This window comes from Camelus dromedarius, chromosome 25 (assembly GCF_036321535.1).
Source record: "Camelus dromedarius isolate mCamDro1 chromosome 25, mCamDro1.pat, whole genome shotgun sequence".
Lineage (NCBI taxonomy): Eukaryota > Metazoa > Chordata > Mammalia > Artiodactyla > Camelidae > Camelus > Camelus dromedarius.
The window spans coordinates 16,903,494-16,923,531 of record NC_087460.1 but is presented as its reverse complement, the minus strand read 5'-3'; the positions used below and the strand labels follow the sequence as shown (position 1 = coordinate 16,923,531).

Here is a 20,038-nt window from a genome sequence, read left to right as displayed (position 1 = left end):
TTTTGGTACTTTTGCACCTTTAATTGGATTTCCAGATTTCTAATGAATGATAAATAATATGACAAATGCCAGTTCATGTTAAAATACTTTCTGATATTTTGTTTCTGCAATTTTAGTGATTAATGTTGTACCTTTTAAGTGATCTCTGATGCACCGTCTTAGCAGAATAATATGGTTCAAATAGTCACTTGTGAACTGTGTAGGTTAATAAATTTCATGGGCATGACTGGGCATAATGCATGAGTAATTTACACACTACCCTAAGTCGGGAAGCAGCTCTGTAACTTCCTTACAGCTCTCTCATCAGGGGTTGCTCACATAAAGTTATGATACATAAAAATAGTTTTATTATGCTATGTAATTAATTTAACTTAGTAGAGGCAGAAGTCTTTGATTCTAGGTTTGTCTGTCTTTCTCTGGGATGTGTGAGAAACAAAGGCATTGTCTGTAGTTTTGGGGTTTGGGTTTCCCAAGGGTATCCTCTGCACAATGGATGAATCACAAACCATGTTTGGTTTGGTGTGGAGTTTATTCTTATTCTTTAAGCTATAAAATGACTCTGAAACCTGTGGAGTTCCCTAGGAGTGATGTGAATGACTCCTGGCATCAGAAAGAACTACTGACACTACCAAATTGAGTTAATAAGGCAGAATCAATACTTAGGCGACCTCACAGATAATGAGAAGGACTACAGAGGACCAGGTTGTCCTCACCTTCTGTCTGCTCCAGGTGTTTCCTCCAACTGTGAAGACTGTTTGAGCCTCAGAATCTGATGCCTCAAGGTGTTAATACACTGGGGTTGGCTCCTCGGTTCCCTCAGTTTCAGGTCAAGAGCATCCACCAGTGACCTACACTAAGGTTACTGTACTTATTTCCAACAGCTCCAAATATTAGGTCTCTTTGTTAGGTTATCCGAAGGACGCCTCCCTCTAACTTCCAACAGGCAGCCCTGCTTGTGTTCCCTGGAGCTACACTGAAATCTAGTTCTTTCTGTTTGCAGATGGCCAGCCTGCCACCTGAGAGTCTCCTCCTCTCTGTAGTCACCTGCACTTCCTTTAAAGTTCCTCTTAGCATTCAAATATGATGGGTCATTGGTTTGGCCAGGACGAAGGCAAACCAGTTATTTTCTCAATCATTCTGAACACTTTACTTTCACAATACAGTCTAAGTGAACATGAGTGTTTTTGGTAATGATGACATAGTATTGATTTCTGTTGAACTTGGGCACAACGGAAGTTCTAGTTTGTGCTCTATTAATATCACATCACATGCTTGAGTTGCTTTCATTTGGACCTAAGTGGCAGGGCATTTTATATTTTGATTTTACCTCATTGGATTTGACCCATTAGTTTTCAACCTGTTGATGGAGTCTTGGGATTTGATGGAGTCATTCACCATATTAGTTACCCTTCCTTGTTTCATGTTATCTTTGCATTTGCAAAATGTGCTACCTCTGACTTCACTCGTCACTGACAGAAATACTTACCTGGTGGAGGCAACAACAGAGCAGCAAGGAACTAGAGGTCCTTCCATACTGTAGCAATGATTGGTTTAATAGGACTCCTTGGCTATAATCAGTTAACTAAAATCATGCCTATGAAACTGTACATTCTTCAGCGAAGAGCTCTGTGGTGTAGTAAGTCAGAGGAGTGGTTGTTTTTGGTGGAGGTGGGGAGGGGGAAAGTGGAGGGGATTAACTGGAAAAGTGCACAGAGAGCTTTCTAGGGTAATGGAAATTTTCGAATATCTGGATATGTGGTTTATATGGATGTATGTCCTTCTTTGTCCAAACTGCTAAAACCTTTTGTTTAAGATCTGTGTATTGTACTGCATTTAAATTTTCATCTCAATTATAAAAATAGTATGTAAATCCATTGATTGCCTGAATTGCCAGCTGTTAAGAATTAAAGACCAGTTCTACAAATCAGAATAAAATCTTGAGGTTTGGAATACTGAAAAGACTGTCAGTATTTGACAGTGATGAAATCCAAAATAAGATATAGAACTCAACCACTGTTTTGTATGAATTGCTTTTTCAATTCATCCTTTGAATAATACTTCTTTAGGGTGTGGGATGGGAAATAATTTTCTTCTAAGCAGTCTACTTGATATTCAAAAAAAGATGGAGAATAGCTTTACTATATTTGAGTAACATGTTTTCAATAGGTTTTGCTTTGTTCTATTTCTAAGCTCCTGGAAAGTTGGAATCTGTAAAAGGCTTATCGACACATGGTATTCAATGAGCGTTTATTTAGAATGAAGAAAATTAGGTATCATTTCCCCTACTTTGTCCATTGAGTATTCTTTGTAAACCACTCTTCTGCAAGATTTCTCCTTTTAGAGGTGAGATTTTTGTGTCGGCCATGCCATAGAGTGAGAGATTATGAGCTAGGATTATGTGATGGAACCACAGACTCGTTAGTAAGGTGGTGACCACTGTCATATAGAACATATTAAAGCGGAGAAGAGCTGTTTTTCAGAAGTGTTGTGAAAACACTGCACGTCCTCCGTTTCTCACTCGAAGTAATACCTTACAATCTTAGGATACTTTTCGTTCTTCATGACTGTTTTGCACATATTTTATTTTCACAAGGAATTGCAACGTATTTTGTTAGGATTATGATTCTCAGCATTGGACGGTGAAGCGATTTGAGAAAGATCACACTACTCGAATCTACTCGAATCCTTGACTCCATTCAAAGCCTACTTCAAAATTGTATCTCTTCAGGGAAGCAGCTGTCCCTCTCCTCACCTAAGATGCTTTAACCAATTAGAAAAATTGTCCTAAGCCATACTGTTACTATCTCATTTGCTTTGTATTTGTTCTTAAATTTGGGGGGACATACTTTCTGTCTCCTTAGCTAACATTCACTGTGTGTAAATTCCTGCTCTTGTGCCTTGAACGCCTGGTGTCCCTAGTATGTGGCCAGATGAACGTTGGCTACTTAATGAATACTTTCTGAACAGGGGCTGTTTAATTAGGATAGTTTCTTTCTGCATTTGGTAGGTTTTCTGAGTTTTATATAAAATCTTTGGAAACTTGTAAGGTGATGGCCTATTCGTGAAGCAACGTGATGTGGGGAACAGATGCACATTGACATTAGTTGACCTGAATCCGAGGCCCTGTCACTTTCCGGCTGTGTAAAATGGGACGGGTCCCCCAACTCCATACCCTGCTGTGAGGGGTGTATGTGGCCTGCAAAGTACATGGGATGTGATAATGCCCTTGATAAAGTCAGACTCCATGATTTTCCTCACCTCATTGTTATCTATGGCATTAAATTTTTTTTTTTTAGCAAATACATTTAACAATTTTAAAAATTTTTTTTTAATTTTGGGGGGAGGTAATTTGGGTTTTTTAAATCTATTTTTTAATGGCGGTACTGAGGACTGAACCCAGGACCTTGTGCATGCTAAGCACACACTCTACCACTAAGCTGTACCTCCCCCGCTGCAAATAGTTTTTTAAGTAGCATGAAATTATATATACTTTCTGAAAAAATTCAGAAAATTCAGAAAGTAGAAAAGAAAGCAAGCAAAACCTCCCCTTGATGAAACTTACCTTTAATATAACAATACCTACTTTTTATGCAGACCTTATAAAACAATCATTTTTAATAATTCATTTGTTCATCCAGCTTTATTTTTTGTTTGTGCAATAATCCAACAAGCATTTGTTGAATGGCTACTGTGTGTCAGGCACTGTTCCTGGTGTTGCAGACAGAGCGAGACACCAGGCAGACTCCCTGTCTTCATGAAACTTATGTTACTTCTGGGGGGAGAGAGAGATGCAATAAACACATAAACAAATACAAATGTGATACGAGATGGTGCTAATGCCATGACTGAAACGAAGAGCAGGATCCAGAGTGATGACAGCCCTTCTTTAGAGAGGGTGGCCGGAGGAATCCTGAGGAGGTGACATTGCACCAGAAATCAGAAGGGATTTTGAGGGAGCAAGCCAAGCGGCCACCTGAGTAAGAGAACTCCAGGCAGAGGAACACCAAGTTGCCTCCAGCTCCCACACGTGGATTAAAAACCCTACGTGGACTGGACATCCAGCTCTCCAGAATACTGTCATCTAACTTTGACAGTGGGAGTGCTGGTTATCTGTTGTCCTCTAGGCTGTTAAACCTTGATTTTCTTTTTAATCCAGGTTGATACCATGTTATCTATTACCCTGCTTATATCACTGGCTTAAGTAAGGCTAGTGATAATCTTGGGTTAATGTTTTTGTTTTCTTTGCATACATAAAAGTCCTTTTATAACCCAGACCCTAACCACTGGGAGGAAGCGCTGATCCAAAGAGTGTTCAAAATGGAAAAGTGCCCTAGTCTGAGGGAGTGTGGGCGTTTCCCAGCCAGTGGAGGTTTATAGGGAGGTGCTGAGCAGGGAGGAGGAGGAGGAAGGCTTCCTGAGTCAGGTCTTCATGGTTTAACATCATTCTGTTTCACATGAATTATTATAACGGCAGGCATATTTATCCAAATCCAACTATAAAGATAGGTTTCAGAGAAATAAGAATGGTTTTTGGATTATCCATGTTTTGGCTTCTATTACTGTAGAACACTGAGAGTTGACTTCGGTGCTTAAAATCAAGAAACTTAGAAACTTGCTGTGAACAAATATTCACAGAGCTCTCCTTATGCGGTATGTCTGTCATCTCTTATATACGCGTAGCAGGTTTCAGAAGTGTCTATCTAAAACCTAAACAACTGGAAAATTCAAATGATCCCTTTTGTTCTTAGGTGTTCAAAGGAGAAAAGTATGTCTAATAGAGAGAGATAACAGATAGAGATGACTTTAAATAAAACACCAATGGACGTAAGGTAAATGTCCATCAAATAAGATTTTGTTAAATTTCTTACACTGTCTATAAATCCACGTAGCTGCTAAGGATTGTTCAACCCCTTAGTGATCACCATCAGTAAAATGACTTCTGAATAGGGGAAAGTCAAGTGAAAGTCAGCACGTCTTTAGTGTTACGTAAATTCCTTATTGCTTTTCACGTCTCTGGAGTCGGTGATGAAAACTTGGCTCATCGGAACCATCAAAGAAACAAAGCAAGGTACTCTCAACCCATATTCCCCGTCGCCATTTCTGGTAAGACGACACCTGTCTTACTTTTGAGGTTTTCTCCCGAGGGAATTAGGATTAGTAAAAAAATATCTGGACAGTTATGTAATGAAAGAACCTGGAAAGTCGATCTGCTTTTGTTTCTAAGCAATTCCTTCCTTTGTACTTTTACTTAACAAAGATGACTCCCCTTTTTCAAATCATCTCAATACACTTCATACATAAATCCAAATTCTGGCTGCTGGGTTAGTATAAAAGACATAGAAAACCTGAATTTGCTCAGAGGATTTACATTATAATATCCTTGTCACTGAAAGCTTTTCAGTAATACTAACTAATTATGGTTAAGAAGAGAAATAGTGGGATTTCTTCTCTTGCATGTCGAGGACTGATTGCCTCTGACGTATCTCAACAGTCCAGAATGAGACATGTTTCTGTGGAAAAATGGATACTGGGAGCCTTGCGTGTTTGTGATTTCTGTGTCATTTGACTTAGGTTTTTCGAGCTGTAATAGTTGACAATTTAAGCCCTTCTCATCACCACTAAGCAACTCTAGAAAATATAGCATCTTTTAATTTGCAAACTCGGAATTGGCTATACATGGCGATGTTAGGAGAGTTTTGTGGCAACCACGTGCCACAGGCATCCAAGGATGTGGTACAATGGGAATGAACCATCTCATTTCATTGACAACATGTGTTATGTATTATTATGGTTCTGGCCTCTAGATTTTAATTTCTTGGTGACAGGATCTATATTTGGGGGAAAGAATTGTCTGGGCTAACATCGTGTGTAACAATAATTTGGATTAAATGTTTATTTTCCATGCAAATGTAAATAAGATGCAGACACCCTGGGTGCCAAGGATTTTTGTGTGAATCAAGGGTACGAGTAACAGAGGAGCCTGCTCTGTGTTAGTGGTGAGAAGGCATCTCTTGGAGGCTAACACATATACATACTGGAATCGAGACTTGGATAATGTCCTGGTTGAACATGGATGACCCCAAACCATTGCCAACAGCCAGATGTGCATCCCTGCAGCCCACGTAGCAGAGAGTGGGGGGATTTGGAAATACTCAGCTGCTATGATTGTTTGAGAACCACAGACAATTCTGCCTTGAGGTCACTCTGACAGAAAACGGGGCTGTCTCAATCCTTTGTCTCAACCTTGTCCAAACTTAGAAATTACCTTCCATATATATATTTTTTCTCATCCCCCCATTTTTTGACTTATGCAAACAGCAGTGTAATAAAAGGTCCTAGACCCTCAGAATGGAAACACAAATTCATCTCTGCCTGAGGGATGCCATTCTAGAAAAAAATATTACTTCTTTGCCTACTCAGAAATGTACTGTTTAAGCACCATCCTCTTCTGTGTATACCAATTTCATACTTGGAGACGGTGATGAATTTTAAAAGACATTTCACCTTTCGCAACATACAAATAATATTGGTTACCAGTGGCTTGCCTGGTAATTGTGGTCTGTGCACAGGGCCGTGAAGATTCTCTTGAGTCATCCTTTAAATATTTTCCTTCTCTTTATGTGTTTGCCTTTCAGTCCTGTAGGTATTCCCACAGTTTATGCTCTTCACTTGGAGCTGAGAGTTTTATCTCATCCCATCTTATTTCCATTTCCCTTTCTCTTGGTTTACACCCTGAGACATTTGGGGAAAGGAAAATTCTTTGCCAGATTCTTAGGCTTTGCTTGACGCAAAGCTCCACGAACACCCACGAAGCAAAGACCACTGTCCTGAAAGGAAAGGAGACAGTTGTTCTTCTGAGTCCTTGCCGCCCGCTGTAGGGCTTTAGAAGTGAGAAACGCGGTCAGGCTGGAGAAGGTTAACGGTAGCGGTGTCAGGAGGGTCCTTGGGTACAGCTGCTTGTGGTCAGTGTGAGGAATGAGTGCGAGGGCGGTTTTCTTGGCGAACGAAGCTAAATTCAAGAGAAGATGCAGAGGAGGAGTAATAAAATCTTATCGAGAATGATCGTGTTTGTCACTGATACGTTTCCCAAACATGATTGCTTTCTGTGGATTTTGAAGTGTGGTTTTCTACTCAAATTGATGAAGGAAGGGCTAAAACCTGCTTCTCCCCCAGATAAGTTTTTTTTCCCCTTAAAATGGAGTTGTAAAAATCCTCCTCCCAAGCTGTTCCACAGGCATCACGAGAGCAAAGCTAAAAGCCAAGAAGCCCCTGGTTTGAGGGTAGGATTAGGGCATTAGTCACCATTTAAACAAAATGGTGTGATCTCGGGCATGTAATCTTTGTCTCCTCACTTGCAATTCACTTTATCCTAGGGCTTAATTACCTTTCTTTCTCATTATTGTAGGAGTTAGACCCTACTGGTATGATGGTTGGTAGGGCTTACTGTGTTCCAGAAGGACCTGATTTGGATTTTTATCAGAGTCACCAACAACTCACCTCCTGTGCATCACTTGAAAGCTTTTTCTTTTTTTTCTATTTTATTTATTTATTTTGAAAAATTGTTGGTTTTGAAAAAAATGTTTTTAACTGAAGTTACAATGTGTTGATTTCTGGTGTACAGCATAATATGTATATTCTTTTTCATTAAAGGTTATTACAAGATATTGAATATAATTCCCTGTTCTATACCTAAGAAATTTGTTTTTTTAATCTATTTTTATATATAGGGCTAACATTTGCAAATCTCAAACTCCCAAATTTATCCCTTCCCCACCCCCTTTCCCCTGGTAACCATAAGATTGTTTACTATGTCCGCAAGTCTGTTTTTATTTTGTAGATGAGTTCATTAGTGTCCTCTTTTCTCTCTCTCTCTCTCTTTTTTAAGATCCCACATATGAGTGATATCATAGGGTGTTTTTCTTTCTCTTCCTGGCTTACTTCGCTTAGAATGACGATGTTCAGGCATTATTTTATTCTTTTTTATGGCTGAGTAGTATTCCATTGTATAAATATACCACAACTTCTTTATCCAGTCATCTGTTGGTGGACGTTTAGGTTGCTTCCTTGTCTTGGCTATTGTATATAGTGCTGCTATGAACACTGGGGTGCGTGTATGAAAAAATTCTCTGAGGAGAGTAAATGTTCACTTTTAAAACCTGTCATTTTGCAATGTCCCTGCACTCTCTTCACTTTGTCTGCAGGGAAAGAGCCTGAGCAGTGCTGACGCTCTCTCCTGTCCTTGGTACCCTCCCTGTTACATTTCCAGTCTGATTGTGGCCAAATGGGTGTAGCCGCTGTTTCCCAAGGTGGCCTGTACACTGACTTAAGGACTTTTCTCATGCCAGGAAACAATGTCATGAGAACCATCCATGGGGTGGGAGAGATGATGACCCAGATGGTACTCAGCAGGGGTTCCATCTTTCCCATGAGTGTGCCTGACATTCAGCCCAGCCTGCTCCCCAGCAAGCAGGGGACCCCCGCCGAGCAAGAGGACATCACTGTGATGGACACCAAGCTGAAGATTATTGAGATCTTACAGGTACGGGGCCCAACTGGGAGGTGAGGGGGGACAAACACCCAGTGGTGCTCATTGGTTGAATGTCTTACACGTTCCATTCCAGATCACTATGTAAATATTCTGAAATGCTATTTGTCTAATTTTATTTAAGTTAATTATAAGCCTGGGAAGAAATCTCCCACTGACAGTATGTAACATATTAATTACATGTGTTCATTCCTGTTAAATATATTAATGACGTCTAACAACTGCAGAGGGCTTTGAGGTTGACATAATTTCTTTCATATGTATTTTCTCATTTAGTACTGACCCTGACTTAATTTTACGTTGATTTAAGTAGGATTTCAGAGCAGGAAAAATTAAGATTGAATTCTAACTCTTTTCCTATTTTTAATTGAATTGGACATACAATTCTATGTACATAGATTTACTGTAGCAAGAACTCAAATAAAATTTTATTTTTATCAAGAAAATGTTAATAATTGGTTTTAGCATTTTATATAAGTGACTATCTCTCTTTGCATCTTTTTTGGGGGTGGTAATTGGGTTTATTTGTTTATTTATTTTAATGGCAGTACTGGGGATTGAACCTAGGACCCTTGTGCATGCTAAGCATGCATTGTACCACTGAGCTATTCCCTCCCCCCACTTTGCATTTTTGTTTCCAAGAGACTAGATATAATACATACATATATATTTTTAAATTAACCTAGTCTAATGCCTAGCTCTATGAGTTTAAAGGAGGTAAATTGCTATTTCATAACCACTGGTTTAGTGGATAAATTCCTCATTCCTGTAGCTATGAATTCTTAGCTTTTTTTTGTTTAAGTTTGGAAAGTAGTTTTATGGTTCTTTAATTATAGCATTTATTTTAGATTTGAAGAATGGAGCCTGGAGTTTTCAAAGATCTATACAATTTACTAAGTCCTCCATCATATTTTAATGTAGACTGAGGTACCAGAAGTGGGTTAGTAGTCCTGGAAAGAGGTCTGTACATTTTTATTTAAAGTAATGAGATTTATAATCATAAAAGGGTTCACAGTTCCTCCAGGAATTCCAAAGGCTGAACCCTGAGAAATAATTGGCAGGCCTCCCAACTCTGTGTTCACGACCCTGAGAAATCACTGAGCGGTCCTTTCTGAAACTCAGGAAGGTGGCGAGTGATCACCTGACCTGTGGCCTGATGGGCCCCCAGCTTAACGTCCTCCTCCTCATGGGACAGCCTCTGAAATATGTGCCCTCATTTCAGCCCAGGAACAGTGACAGGAAAGCAGCATTTCCAGAGCAGTCTAACAGCTGAAAAATGGTGGGCTGGAGACACGATGCAGGGCGGGCGAGGGCTGGCTTAATTTGCAGCCTCTCTTTTGGGTGCTTTATGTCTTTCTTGTTGAACCTGCTCTCGCTCTGGTTTTTGTGTCTCTGTGTCTGGGTCTGATTCACTGTGCTTGTGTTCCTGTGTGAAGCTCTTGAATGTTTTTCTTAGAACGTCCCTTCGAGACGTCCCTTAAGCAAGCCTCCTGCTTTCTGCCAGCAATGCCTCCTCAGGCTCTTCCTTTCTGTTCTCCATCATTTCATGTATCTTTTTTTTTTTTTTGTCTTTTTACTTCTCTCTCTTTCTCCATCTGTCTTCAGCTGCCTCCCCACTCTCTTTCTCTGCCTTCCTTTTTATTCTTCCCTTTCCCCCTTTTCTTCTACCTTCCATTATTTTTCATAATTAAATATATTGGAGGATGAAAGCTTCAATTTTGGCTCTATTTATAAAATAGAATTCCTTGAATACTAATCTTCATTTAAAACCTAGTAAGTGTTGCACTAATTCATATTTTAATAACTTGTTCTCTGTAAGGGTTTTTTTTTTTTTTTCTCCAAAAACACCCGTCTTTTTAGGCACCTGCAGTCAAGCTTCTGCTCCCACCTGTCTGCTCAGGGCCGCCAAACCCACGCCCTTTCTCAGCCCTCTTCTCCCACGGTCTGTCTTCTTTGAAAATCCCCCCTTTTTTATATTTAAAAACTGCTTTATTGAGCTATAATTCACATAGCATACAATTCACCCATTTAAAGCATACATTCCAAAGGATTTTAGTATATTCCCAGATAATGGGCAACCACTGCCACAGTCAACTTTGGAACATTTTCATCATCCCCGAAAGTAACCCCATTTCTCCCAGTGTCACCGCACCTCCCCCCCCCCCCCGCCCTAGGCAACCACTAATCTATTTCTGTCGCTATAGATCTGCCTATTCTGGGAATGAAAATCTCCTTATTAACTGGAACCAGTTCCGCCGCTATGTGTTGCAGTGCTCACAGCATGTTAATAAAAGATTCTCTTTGGTGTTTGCCTTTCCCTCTGGATTAAATGCTCTTCAAAGGCAGGTCTTATATCCTTGGAGCCTTTTCTGTACCCTTGGGACCTTCCTCAGGACCTGGCTCAACAAGTTTGTTGAACTTGACCGGACACAGCTGACGTGGGGCATGGTTACTGCCACGAGGACCATGAAGGTCTAGCAGAGGAGAGAGAGGGCGAGAAGGAGGGGGTGGGGTAGGGAGATGGATTCCACTGTGGACCTAGAGGTGTAACTAAGGTGTTGGGTGAGCAAAAAGGAGAAACATTGATCTGGACTGGGGAACCAGGGAAAGTTTCATTAAAAAGGAGGTTCAAACCCCACCTTGGAGGATAATCTCCAAAGCTGGTGATTATGGGGTGGAGGAGAAGAGCATCCAAGGTAAAGGGAACCAGGGAGACGAAGGTGAGGAGGCAAAAGAGAAACGGCAGGTGTTCCATCTTGTGCAGGTGGAAAGAGGAGAGTGGGAGAGAGAGTGAGAGAAAGGGGGCAGGAGAAGGCGGGAGGGAGGGAGGGAGGGGTCTGATACAGTGATGGCGGAGACAGTGAGAGACAAGGTTAGATGGTAGCACCAAACACCAAGTTTTCTGAAACTCAGATGACCATTATTGTTTGCTGTTCAAGTGAGACTCTCTTAAGTGAGTGTAGGGGACACTGATAAAAATACTGGGAGCAGAGGCCAACCCTGGCCTGTCTCAGGCAAACCGGGAGGGAAGGTACCACCTCTCTGCTGTTTCCCGTCCCCACTCAGGTGTTGGCAGCCCAGACTTCTTCCTTCTCTGATCGGCATTATACTCGAGACCACAATGAGACGTGTGCTAATTTCCCAGTTATGTTAACAGTGTTATATTTTGTTTTCCCAACTCGATCACTGACTTCTTGAGGGCCCTGGGCTTGGGGCGTTTGCATTCTTCATGGTGATGGGCACAGATGGGAACCTTACTGGCACTTAAGTTTCCATGACCAGGGCAACAGTACAGACTCAGGGGAAAGCAGACGCCAGTCAGGCACATCCCTGGTGTACTGGACGCTGTAACTTACGCTGCCCTTCGGTAGCCTGGATCCAGGACCCGCTGTGGCGTGGCCAGAGTCCACACCATTGGTGCTGAAATCGTGGCCTTCCTGTGAGTGAATGAGGGTCACAGCCCCAGCACTTTCCTCACAGAGAAAATGGGAACTCTGAAAAAGGCTCAGGAAATTATGTCATCCTCACCTCTTCGTCCAGACTTGCTGGTTACCTCCACCTGGAGTATTCGGAGAGCAATCATGGGGGGAATGTCACATTTTCTTCTTTCCAAAAACTGCTTAGAGATTTCACTGACGTTGGCTGATGGAAATGCATCACTTTCCTTAGGGTTCTGACTGATTATCACGTGTGCAGCTGAAGTGTGATGAGTTTACCAATGAGGTTTCTCACGAGTTCGTGTGGCACGTTGATAGTTATGTTGTTCTTGGTGTCACGTAATGAGTTGAATTTTTAAGCATCGCAGGCTGATAAAAGAAACTTACGTTGTTTTTGTTTCTCGTAGTTTATTCTGAGTGTCAGACTCGATTATAGGATCTCATACATGCTGTCAATATATAAGAAGGAATTCGGGGAGAGCAATGGAAATGCTGAGACGTCCGCCAGTGGCTCTCCAGATACGCTGCTGCCATCAGGTATCTCTTTTGTGACAGTGTTTCCTCTTTGTATGGTGTCTTCCTGAGGACTTGAAAGTTCCTTTTATGTTTTTAAAACAAGAAGTATTCCTATGAGACAAAAGTGTCAAAATAAACTCCATCAGTGTAATGAAGGAACTGAGACAGAACATCAAGTAACTTGCCCAGAACAGCAGGGAGGATGTTTGCCACTGCTGGTGCTCAGTCCTTTGCATGCAGTTTCTTTTGTAATCGTCACACCGCCGTGAGGTTGAGGTGCTGTTTATGGTGCCATTTTACAGATAAGAAAACCAAAGTCAGAAGAGTTAAGTCACTTGCTAAAGGTCATGAAAATAGCAGAAGAGGGATACTTGCTGAGGTCTTTCCAATTCCAGGGTCTGAAACTTTTAAGCATTATGTTATTTTGGTGAAAATCCAAGGGAATTTTTTTTTTTTTTTTTTGGCCTGGATCAAAGAGCAGAGTGAAATGCAGCTGTCAGGAGGAAAGGTGTTTTGTAGGAAGACATCACCCAATTCAAGAAGAAAGCTATGGAGTTCCCCAGAGGTCTCGATGTGGATGCTGGTTTAATTTTGTGTATAGGTGTTGTTTTTTTAAACTATTATTATTACTTTGCGTGGTTGTAAATGGGTATTGTATATCAGTTTTTCATATTTAAAAAGTGTAAGAACGAAGCCACTCTTATTTCTGCGTATAGGCGCATAATGACATAAGACCATAAAAATTATTATTAAAATTTTGTGACTCTAGAAAGAACCTTATGAAACTTAAGAAATATTAAATTACTGTTTTTCTGGATAGCTCAAGCCAGTCATGGCAAGCTGGAAACTATGGCGTATTAAAGAGTTAGCCAGTTGACAGAATTCTTCTTCTTTGGGCAGGATTCATACACAGATACAAAACTTTCTCTTAACCACAACCACTGTGGCAATGTCAGGAACCCTCCTCTTCTTTGTCCATCAATCAGTTTGACAGGAATGAGTCAGTGATCGTAAGTAAGTGTGCAGTTAGAATGGATGCTAGACCAAACATCCTGCTAGCTGTGACTCCTTGGTACCATCCAAAGACAGCGTGTCTGTAGAGACGGAGTCAAGGTCTCCTGAGCTAGAAGTCTCTCTGGCATGTTTGCAACAGTGTTGTTTTTATGTTTCCCAGAAGTGTAGAACCCCAAAGGGCTATTTCCAGGAACGATATGGCAGAACCAGAAACTTCTGCTGGCGGTTGCATTGACAGTGGCATAAAAATTATTGGCTCTCAGAAGCCAGACTTCTGGAAACAGGAGCTCTAAGTGTCAGTAAGAAGTGTGGGAGGGAAAGTCTGGGGCGTCGGCAGAAAAGCAGTTCTCTCTGATTTACCTGGTCTCTCTCACTGGTTGTATCCATAAGAGGTAGCTTTCTGGGAAGACTTCTGTTTTCCCTTTTTATATCTTGCTCTGTTTTCTTTTTATGCTTTTGGAGATGAGAAATAAATTGTGTACTTATCACAGACATCTTCAGAGTGTTAGTGGTGGGGATGACTGAAGAATCGTGATTGGTTCACATTAAAAACCAAAACCAAAACACAAGAACCCTGTCCCACAAGAATAAAGGCTGGAATTATAGAAGTAAGCAAGTTTAGGTAAAAAGATGATGTTGTTTGGAAGTCCCGTATAGTAACAAGGTTCTTTATAAAAATATTGTGATTCTTTAAAAAAAAATTATCCTTCCATGTTATTATACACACACACAGACACATGTGCACACACACATCCGCAGACACACACAGTTATATACAGGAGGTAACTTTGTAAATGATGCTTCTGGTCTTTTGAATGTATCTTTGACTATAACAATTTACATTTTAAAATGTAAACTTCAGTTTAAAATATTGATATGTATGAGGAACTATGTTATGACTTTTTAAAGTGTAGATTGACTTTTGTGGCATAAAGAAATTAAGACAAAAATGCTTTTCGGTACGCTAATATTAATATTGTGACTCCTAATTATAAAAAGATAAAGACTGGATTTTGCCCTGTATCATTGCAGCTATTGTTCCTGATATAGATGAAATTGCAGCTCAGGCAGAAACTATGTTTGCTGGAAGGTACGGTAACATTTATGTATGTTTATCTTGTGGATAAGATTTTACTTAGAATTTTATTGACACTTTATTGTTCATCTCTGTCTATGTAAGTTTAGATCCTTTATTGTTGCCAACATAATTTCTGCCAGAAACGAAGCTGCTAATTGACCATAGAAGAGAAAGCATAGCTTTCCTTTAGGTCAGGTAAAAAAAAAAAACCAACAAACAAAAAAACCCGAAAACCAGGCTAGATGACATCAGTATATTGAACTCTCCCCTGAATTCTTTGCTTTTCTTTCCTCAAATAATGACAGCACATGAATGCCCTTTAACTCCCCTGGTATAAATATCACTGCATCTTGCAAAACATTGCTTCCTTGAATCTGAGAAACTTGAGGCAAGAAAGTTACTCCTTTCAGCATTATCATTAACTTTATATGTAAGAAATAAAGCAATTTTCTGCCAACTGTAAATATCTATGATTAAAGAAAACAAAGTGTCTCTGCCATGACTACCCTCCTTCGGTATTAGGAGCCCTGCTAATTCATTGTTTTTAGGTTACTTTTTTCCCCTCTTTTTTTCCAGAAATGAAACTAATAGTCAAAAGATAAAAAATGTAAAGTGTCTAAGTTACACGTTATTTTCTGGCATTCATTTTTATGACACATTTACCATGAGTATCTAAAAAGATTTCTATACTAAGCCTTCTGTGGCATTGTCTTTGGTTAGCAAAGAAAGACAAGGATGGAGAATCAAGGGAACCCAAAAGGATTTTTATCTCGAGTGAACAATTTGGGTTAGGTTTATTTTTACATTGTTTTGCCAGTTTTTGCTTTTATTGTTAGTGTTTTCCTGTCCAACTATTTCACTATTCCCGAGAAGAGAGAATAAGCCAGTGTATGATTTTCACCTTAAAATAAATGTACATTTCACGCAGGAGAATCTTGTTCGGGGTCCAAATACACCAAACGCTCAGAGCCGGTGCTGGCTGGGTGCCTGTGTGGGTGCGCAGTCTCCCCCCTACCCCGCCCGAGTGTTTGGATGGGGGGAAAGTCAGTCAGTCGTTGGGTGTACATCCTGCCTCGTATGTCTTCATAGTAAATGCTTCTGGGTTGATTCAGATTCTTTAGTCTGTGCCTAGATGACCAAATCATCCCGGCTTGCCTGCTGCCTTCCCAGTGCTCGCACTGGGAGTCCCCGATCTCGGGAACCCTGCAGTCTTGAACAAACTGGGATGGTTGGCCACCCTTACTTCCAACTCTCCTTTTCACAAGCTTTTCTTTATGTTTTATTTCCTCGCCAGTTACATGAGGGAAAAAAAAAAGAGAAGAAAAAGGAAAAGAAAATAAATAAATAAGGAAATAAGAAAAAAAAGTGAAAAATTCTTCCTTTTTACTTTCCAATTTTGGGGGAGAAATGATATAACTCTGAGAATGTATACACAATTTTAACCACTTGCAACTAGATTTTAGGTTAATCTAAGTTATTTTAGAATGATTTTTGCTTTTACAGAAAGGAAAAAAATCCAGTTCAACTTGACGACGAAGGAGGCAGGACGTTTCTACGGGTCCTCATCCATCTGATCATGCACGACTACCCTCCTCTGCTCTCAGGAGCCCTGCAGCTGCTGTTCAAGCACTTCAGCCAGAGAGCAGAAGTTTTACAGGCATTTAAACAGGTGAGATCAAGAAGCCCTCAGTGGCTCCTTTGCAGAGGCTCTGAAAATACTGTTTGTAACATCTAACCTGCCTTCATGGTTGCAGAGTTGATCAGACTTTTCCTGGAGACGCTTTAGACTGTTTTTAAAGACAGCTCTGGCCTTGTCTTAAGCCAAGACATGATCTATTTTAGAAAGAGTTCCCCACCAGTGATTTTTCAGTTGATATCTTTAATGTAAATGACAGGCACTGAGATTTAGGAAGGCACTGGGGGATAATTCCATATTAGGAATTTTGTTGTCACTGCTGTTTGTTTCGACCCAAGATTTTACTGATAAATTTGGGCAGGAAAAAAACAGTAGCACTGAAATAAATGTTTTGTGATTGAAAAATGTATAAACCCCAAAGAAAGGAATTGTAATGGATCTAATCTTTTTCTTTGTCATCTTTGAGTGGCATCAACCTTGAGACTGTTAGTGAGGAATATCTACGTGCTCACATGTATTTCACTAATATTTGTTTACTAGGGCATTGATACTAGGAAGTTTTACAAGAATATGTCATAATATGAAATAATTAAAAGAGTAATTATATAAATAGATACAATTTTTCATGTGTTTGTAAATGTCATATTATACCTATAAATTATAAGTTTATATCGTGAAGTTTAGACTGTATCACTATTTCCTTTCACTTATTTTTATGTTTCTACTTTTCAAACAGATAGAATCTCACTTATTTTTATGTTTCTACTTTTCAAACAGATAGAATCTCAAACTTTAGCAGTGAAATTAGAGTTAGGGTATCTTTTAAATCACTGTTTAATACTTTGAAAAGCTTTGCTACGTCTCCCTTTTTTATATGTGTGATTCTTTACAACATGTGACTATGTTGGATAGAGTTTACCAATGCTTCCAGGTAAATTTTCATGCTCAGTGTAGATCTAAAATATCCATAAATATTCTAGAAATATTAAACTTCAACTGAGGGACAAATCTGTTCAAAGACTTGGGATTTTTGACATAAATAGGAATAAAGAATGTTCCATAAGTAAATGAAGGATTGAAATTCTGTTTCCAGGTGCAGTTGCTGGTGTCCAATCAGGATGTGGACAACTACAAGCAAATCAAGGCAGACCTCGACCAGCTTCGACTGACTGTAGAAAAATCCGAGTTATGGGTTGAGAAGAGCAGCAGCTATGAGAATGGAGAAATGGGTGAAAATCAAGTGAAAGGTGGTGAAGAGCCCATTGAGGTTCGTGTTCAAGATCTGTTTTGAAATAATACAAAATGTCTTTTAAATCAGAGCGTGAAAGTTCCATTTGCCAAGTCAGTTAACCCCATAAACTTGTACTTTGTTTCATTCTTGTCAGTTGCTAAGACATGTTATCCCATCTGCCTACTTTTTAATCTTTTCTCCTTCCCATTGTAAATCTTACAATCCAGGAGTAAAGACAACAGGAGGGAATGAGGTGGAGAAAAAAAGAAATGGGTTCTTTTTTGTTTTTACCATTCATTGTGACTGTTTATTGCCAACCTATAAACCATTCCTTTTATTATTAAATATCCTTATAAATATGTAAAAAACCTAAATGGAAGGACAGTGTTCTTTATTGCCAACATGAAAGTCTTAAAAAAATCTATGTATGATGCAAAGAATGGTGAGATGGTGATCATAAGTCTTCTGTTATATTGGTTTTAGTTTTCAGTGGGTTAATTAGTTGCTGTTTTCACATTTCACTAAATAGTAAATAACCAATAAAAATGTTGAAGCAGTGTCTTAGCAAACCACTGTCAACGTGATAATTTGATAATGCATTAAGTTTCTTAAATGCCGAACTAGTGTTTTATTTGGTTGTCATTTTCATCTGCAGGAATGTAAGCTATTTTTTTATTGACGTATAGTAGGTTTACAACGTTGTGTCAATTTCTGAAGTGCGGCATAATGTTTTAGTCATACATAGACATACATGTATTCGTTTTCATATTCTTTTTTTCCTATAGGTTACTACAAAGTATTGAATATAGTTCCCTGTGCTCTACAGTAGAAACTTGTAGTTCTGATAGAAAGAGATATTCTACCAAAGTTCAGTAGGTATTTTGTGTGAATTGTTCCATGTGTGGATGGAGTTTTTGTTGTGTTTGTGGGAGAGGGTAAGCACCACATCCTTCTACTTTACCAGCTTGGCAATCCTCCAGGAATGTCAACTATTTAGAGGGGTTTACCTACCCTGGCTTTTCTGTTTGTTCGAATACCCAAAATATTTTGTAGTGAAGGGTGATGATGACAGAGTGGGAGGAAATTAGAGTCATCAGAATGCTGAAAATTTCCAAATGAAATTTCAGTGGTGGGTAACGACTTCCACTTTGTCTCAGGACTCATTACCGCTAATTTGCACAAAATTTTTGACTTAATCTTTTAAGAACCTTTTCTGTGATTTTATAATGTAAGTTAGTAGAATGTAGAATATCTACAGGTTTTTTTTTTTTTTTGGTTGAAATGGAGTTCTTCCATAGCATATTTAAGAAATAAGAGAAAATTCAACATTTATTTAGTACTCACTGTATACCAACTCATAGCAGACATGATTGTATGTGGTATATCTTTTTAAATGTTACAACAAACTTTGGAGATAGTCACAGAGATCACATTTCTAAGGATGAATCAACTGAAATTCAGAAAACCCAAGGATTTTCTCACTCAAACAGCTCTATGAGATTTTAACTCCAGTCTTTTTGATGATAAGTTCCAGGCTCTTTAATGTAAGATTGCACTTTCTAATATAATATTTAAAGTTGTTAAGAGATGTATTGTGCTTCCACAAGACTAGGATACCTCCTCTTCTTATAAATACACATTTTGTGAATATTCTAGAAGATAAATAGAATGTCACTTGCCCTTTCAGAACCTTTCATTCTTTTTTTAAAATGGAGAACAGCTCCAAACTTTAGGAAAATGCAGTATGCTCTTTGTAAAAGTTTGCCCCCACAAAATCTCCTAGGAGTAGAGATGAGATGTTCCGTATAGGATGTTAGTCACTAGTCTACAGTTTAAGTTCCCAGTCATGAGGGAAAGTGGAGGAAGAACCTCTGTTACAGTCCTTGCCCATGGCCTGCTCTTGGCGGATTAATAAACAGTTCATATTGATGTGAGAAAGAGGGTGAACAAGTCACCCGAGGATGGCTTAAAGATAACGCCGCGTTACCTGTGGGCTATGAAACTGCTCTTCTAGGGACTTCAGACAAATACAAGTCAATGAAGCTGGAATGTATTTAATTACTTGTTCAGTTCAGGATTTATCAGTTCAGGAAATGGTAATTTTAGGTGCTTAAAGCAGGAAGCAATTTACTACAAGGAATTAAGTTTTTGGAAAGTCTGGAGGAGTACGGTTTAGAGGCTGACACTGGACTACTGATGTAGCTGCAATTCAGAGGTCAAGGCTACTGCTGCCACCAACACCAACTCGTACCATAGAAGCGTGTGACCAGATAATGGAGCCTTCGAATCCACTGGAATGTGCTTTCCAGCCCTCATAGCTACAGGAAGGTGGACTTGAATGGATAGGGTATTAAGGGTATAGGTTTTGGAATCAGGCATCCCAGAATTTACCACTAAGTATCTGTATGACTTTGGACAATTAATTTTAGTTCTCTAAGTTTTGTTTCCATTGTCTGTTCGATGGACATAAAAAAGCTTCTTAGCTCACAGGATTATTGTGAAGATTAAATGAGCAAACTGTGCATGTAGCATGCCGGTTGATATGACTTCAGTGGGAAAATATACACCACAAGATGACATA

The 20,038-nt window shown here is 39.5% G+C and overlaps 1 protein-coding gene across 2 annotated transcripts in view; it reads left to right on the top strand.

Annotated features, from left to right (window-relative positions):
• The window catches only part of ITPR2 (inositol 1,4,5-trisphosphate receptor type 2), a 419,018-nt gene that overhangs the window by 150,674 nt on the left and 248,306 nt on the right, over nucleotides 1-20,038 (top strand). For both annotated transcript variants that reach the window (XM_031443910.2, XM_064479133.1), the window contains exons 22-26: nucleotides 8,346-8,539; nucleotides 12,390-12,519; nucleotides 14,545-14,602; nucleotides 16,094-16,259; nucleotides 17,320-17,493. In XM_031443910.2, coding sequence (XP_031299770.1) covers nucleotides 8,346-8,539; nucleotides 12,390-12,519; nucleotides 14,545-14,602; nucleotides 16,094-16,259; nucleotides 17,320-17,493 — 722 coding nt within the window. The remainder of the gene's footprint in view (nucleotides 1-8,345; nucleotides 8,540-12,389; nucleotides 12,520-14,544; nucleotides 14,603-16,093; nucleotides 16,260-17,319; nucleotides 17,494-20,038) is intronic.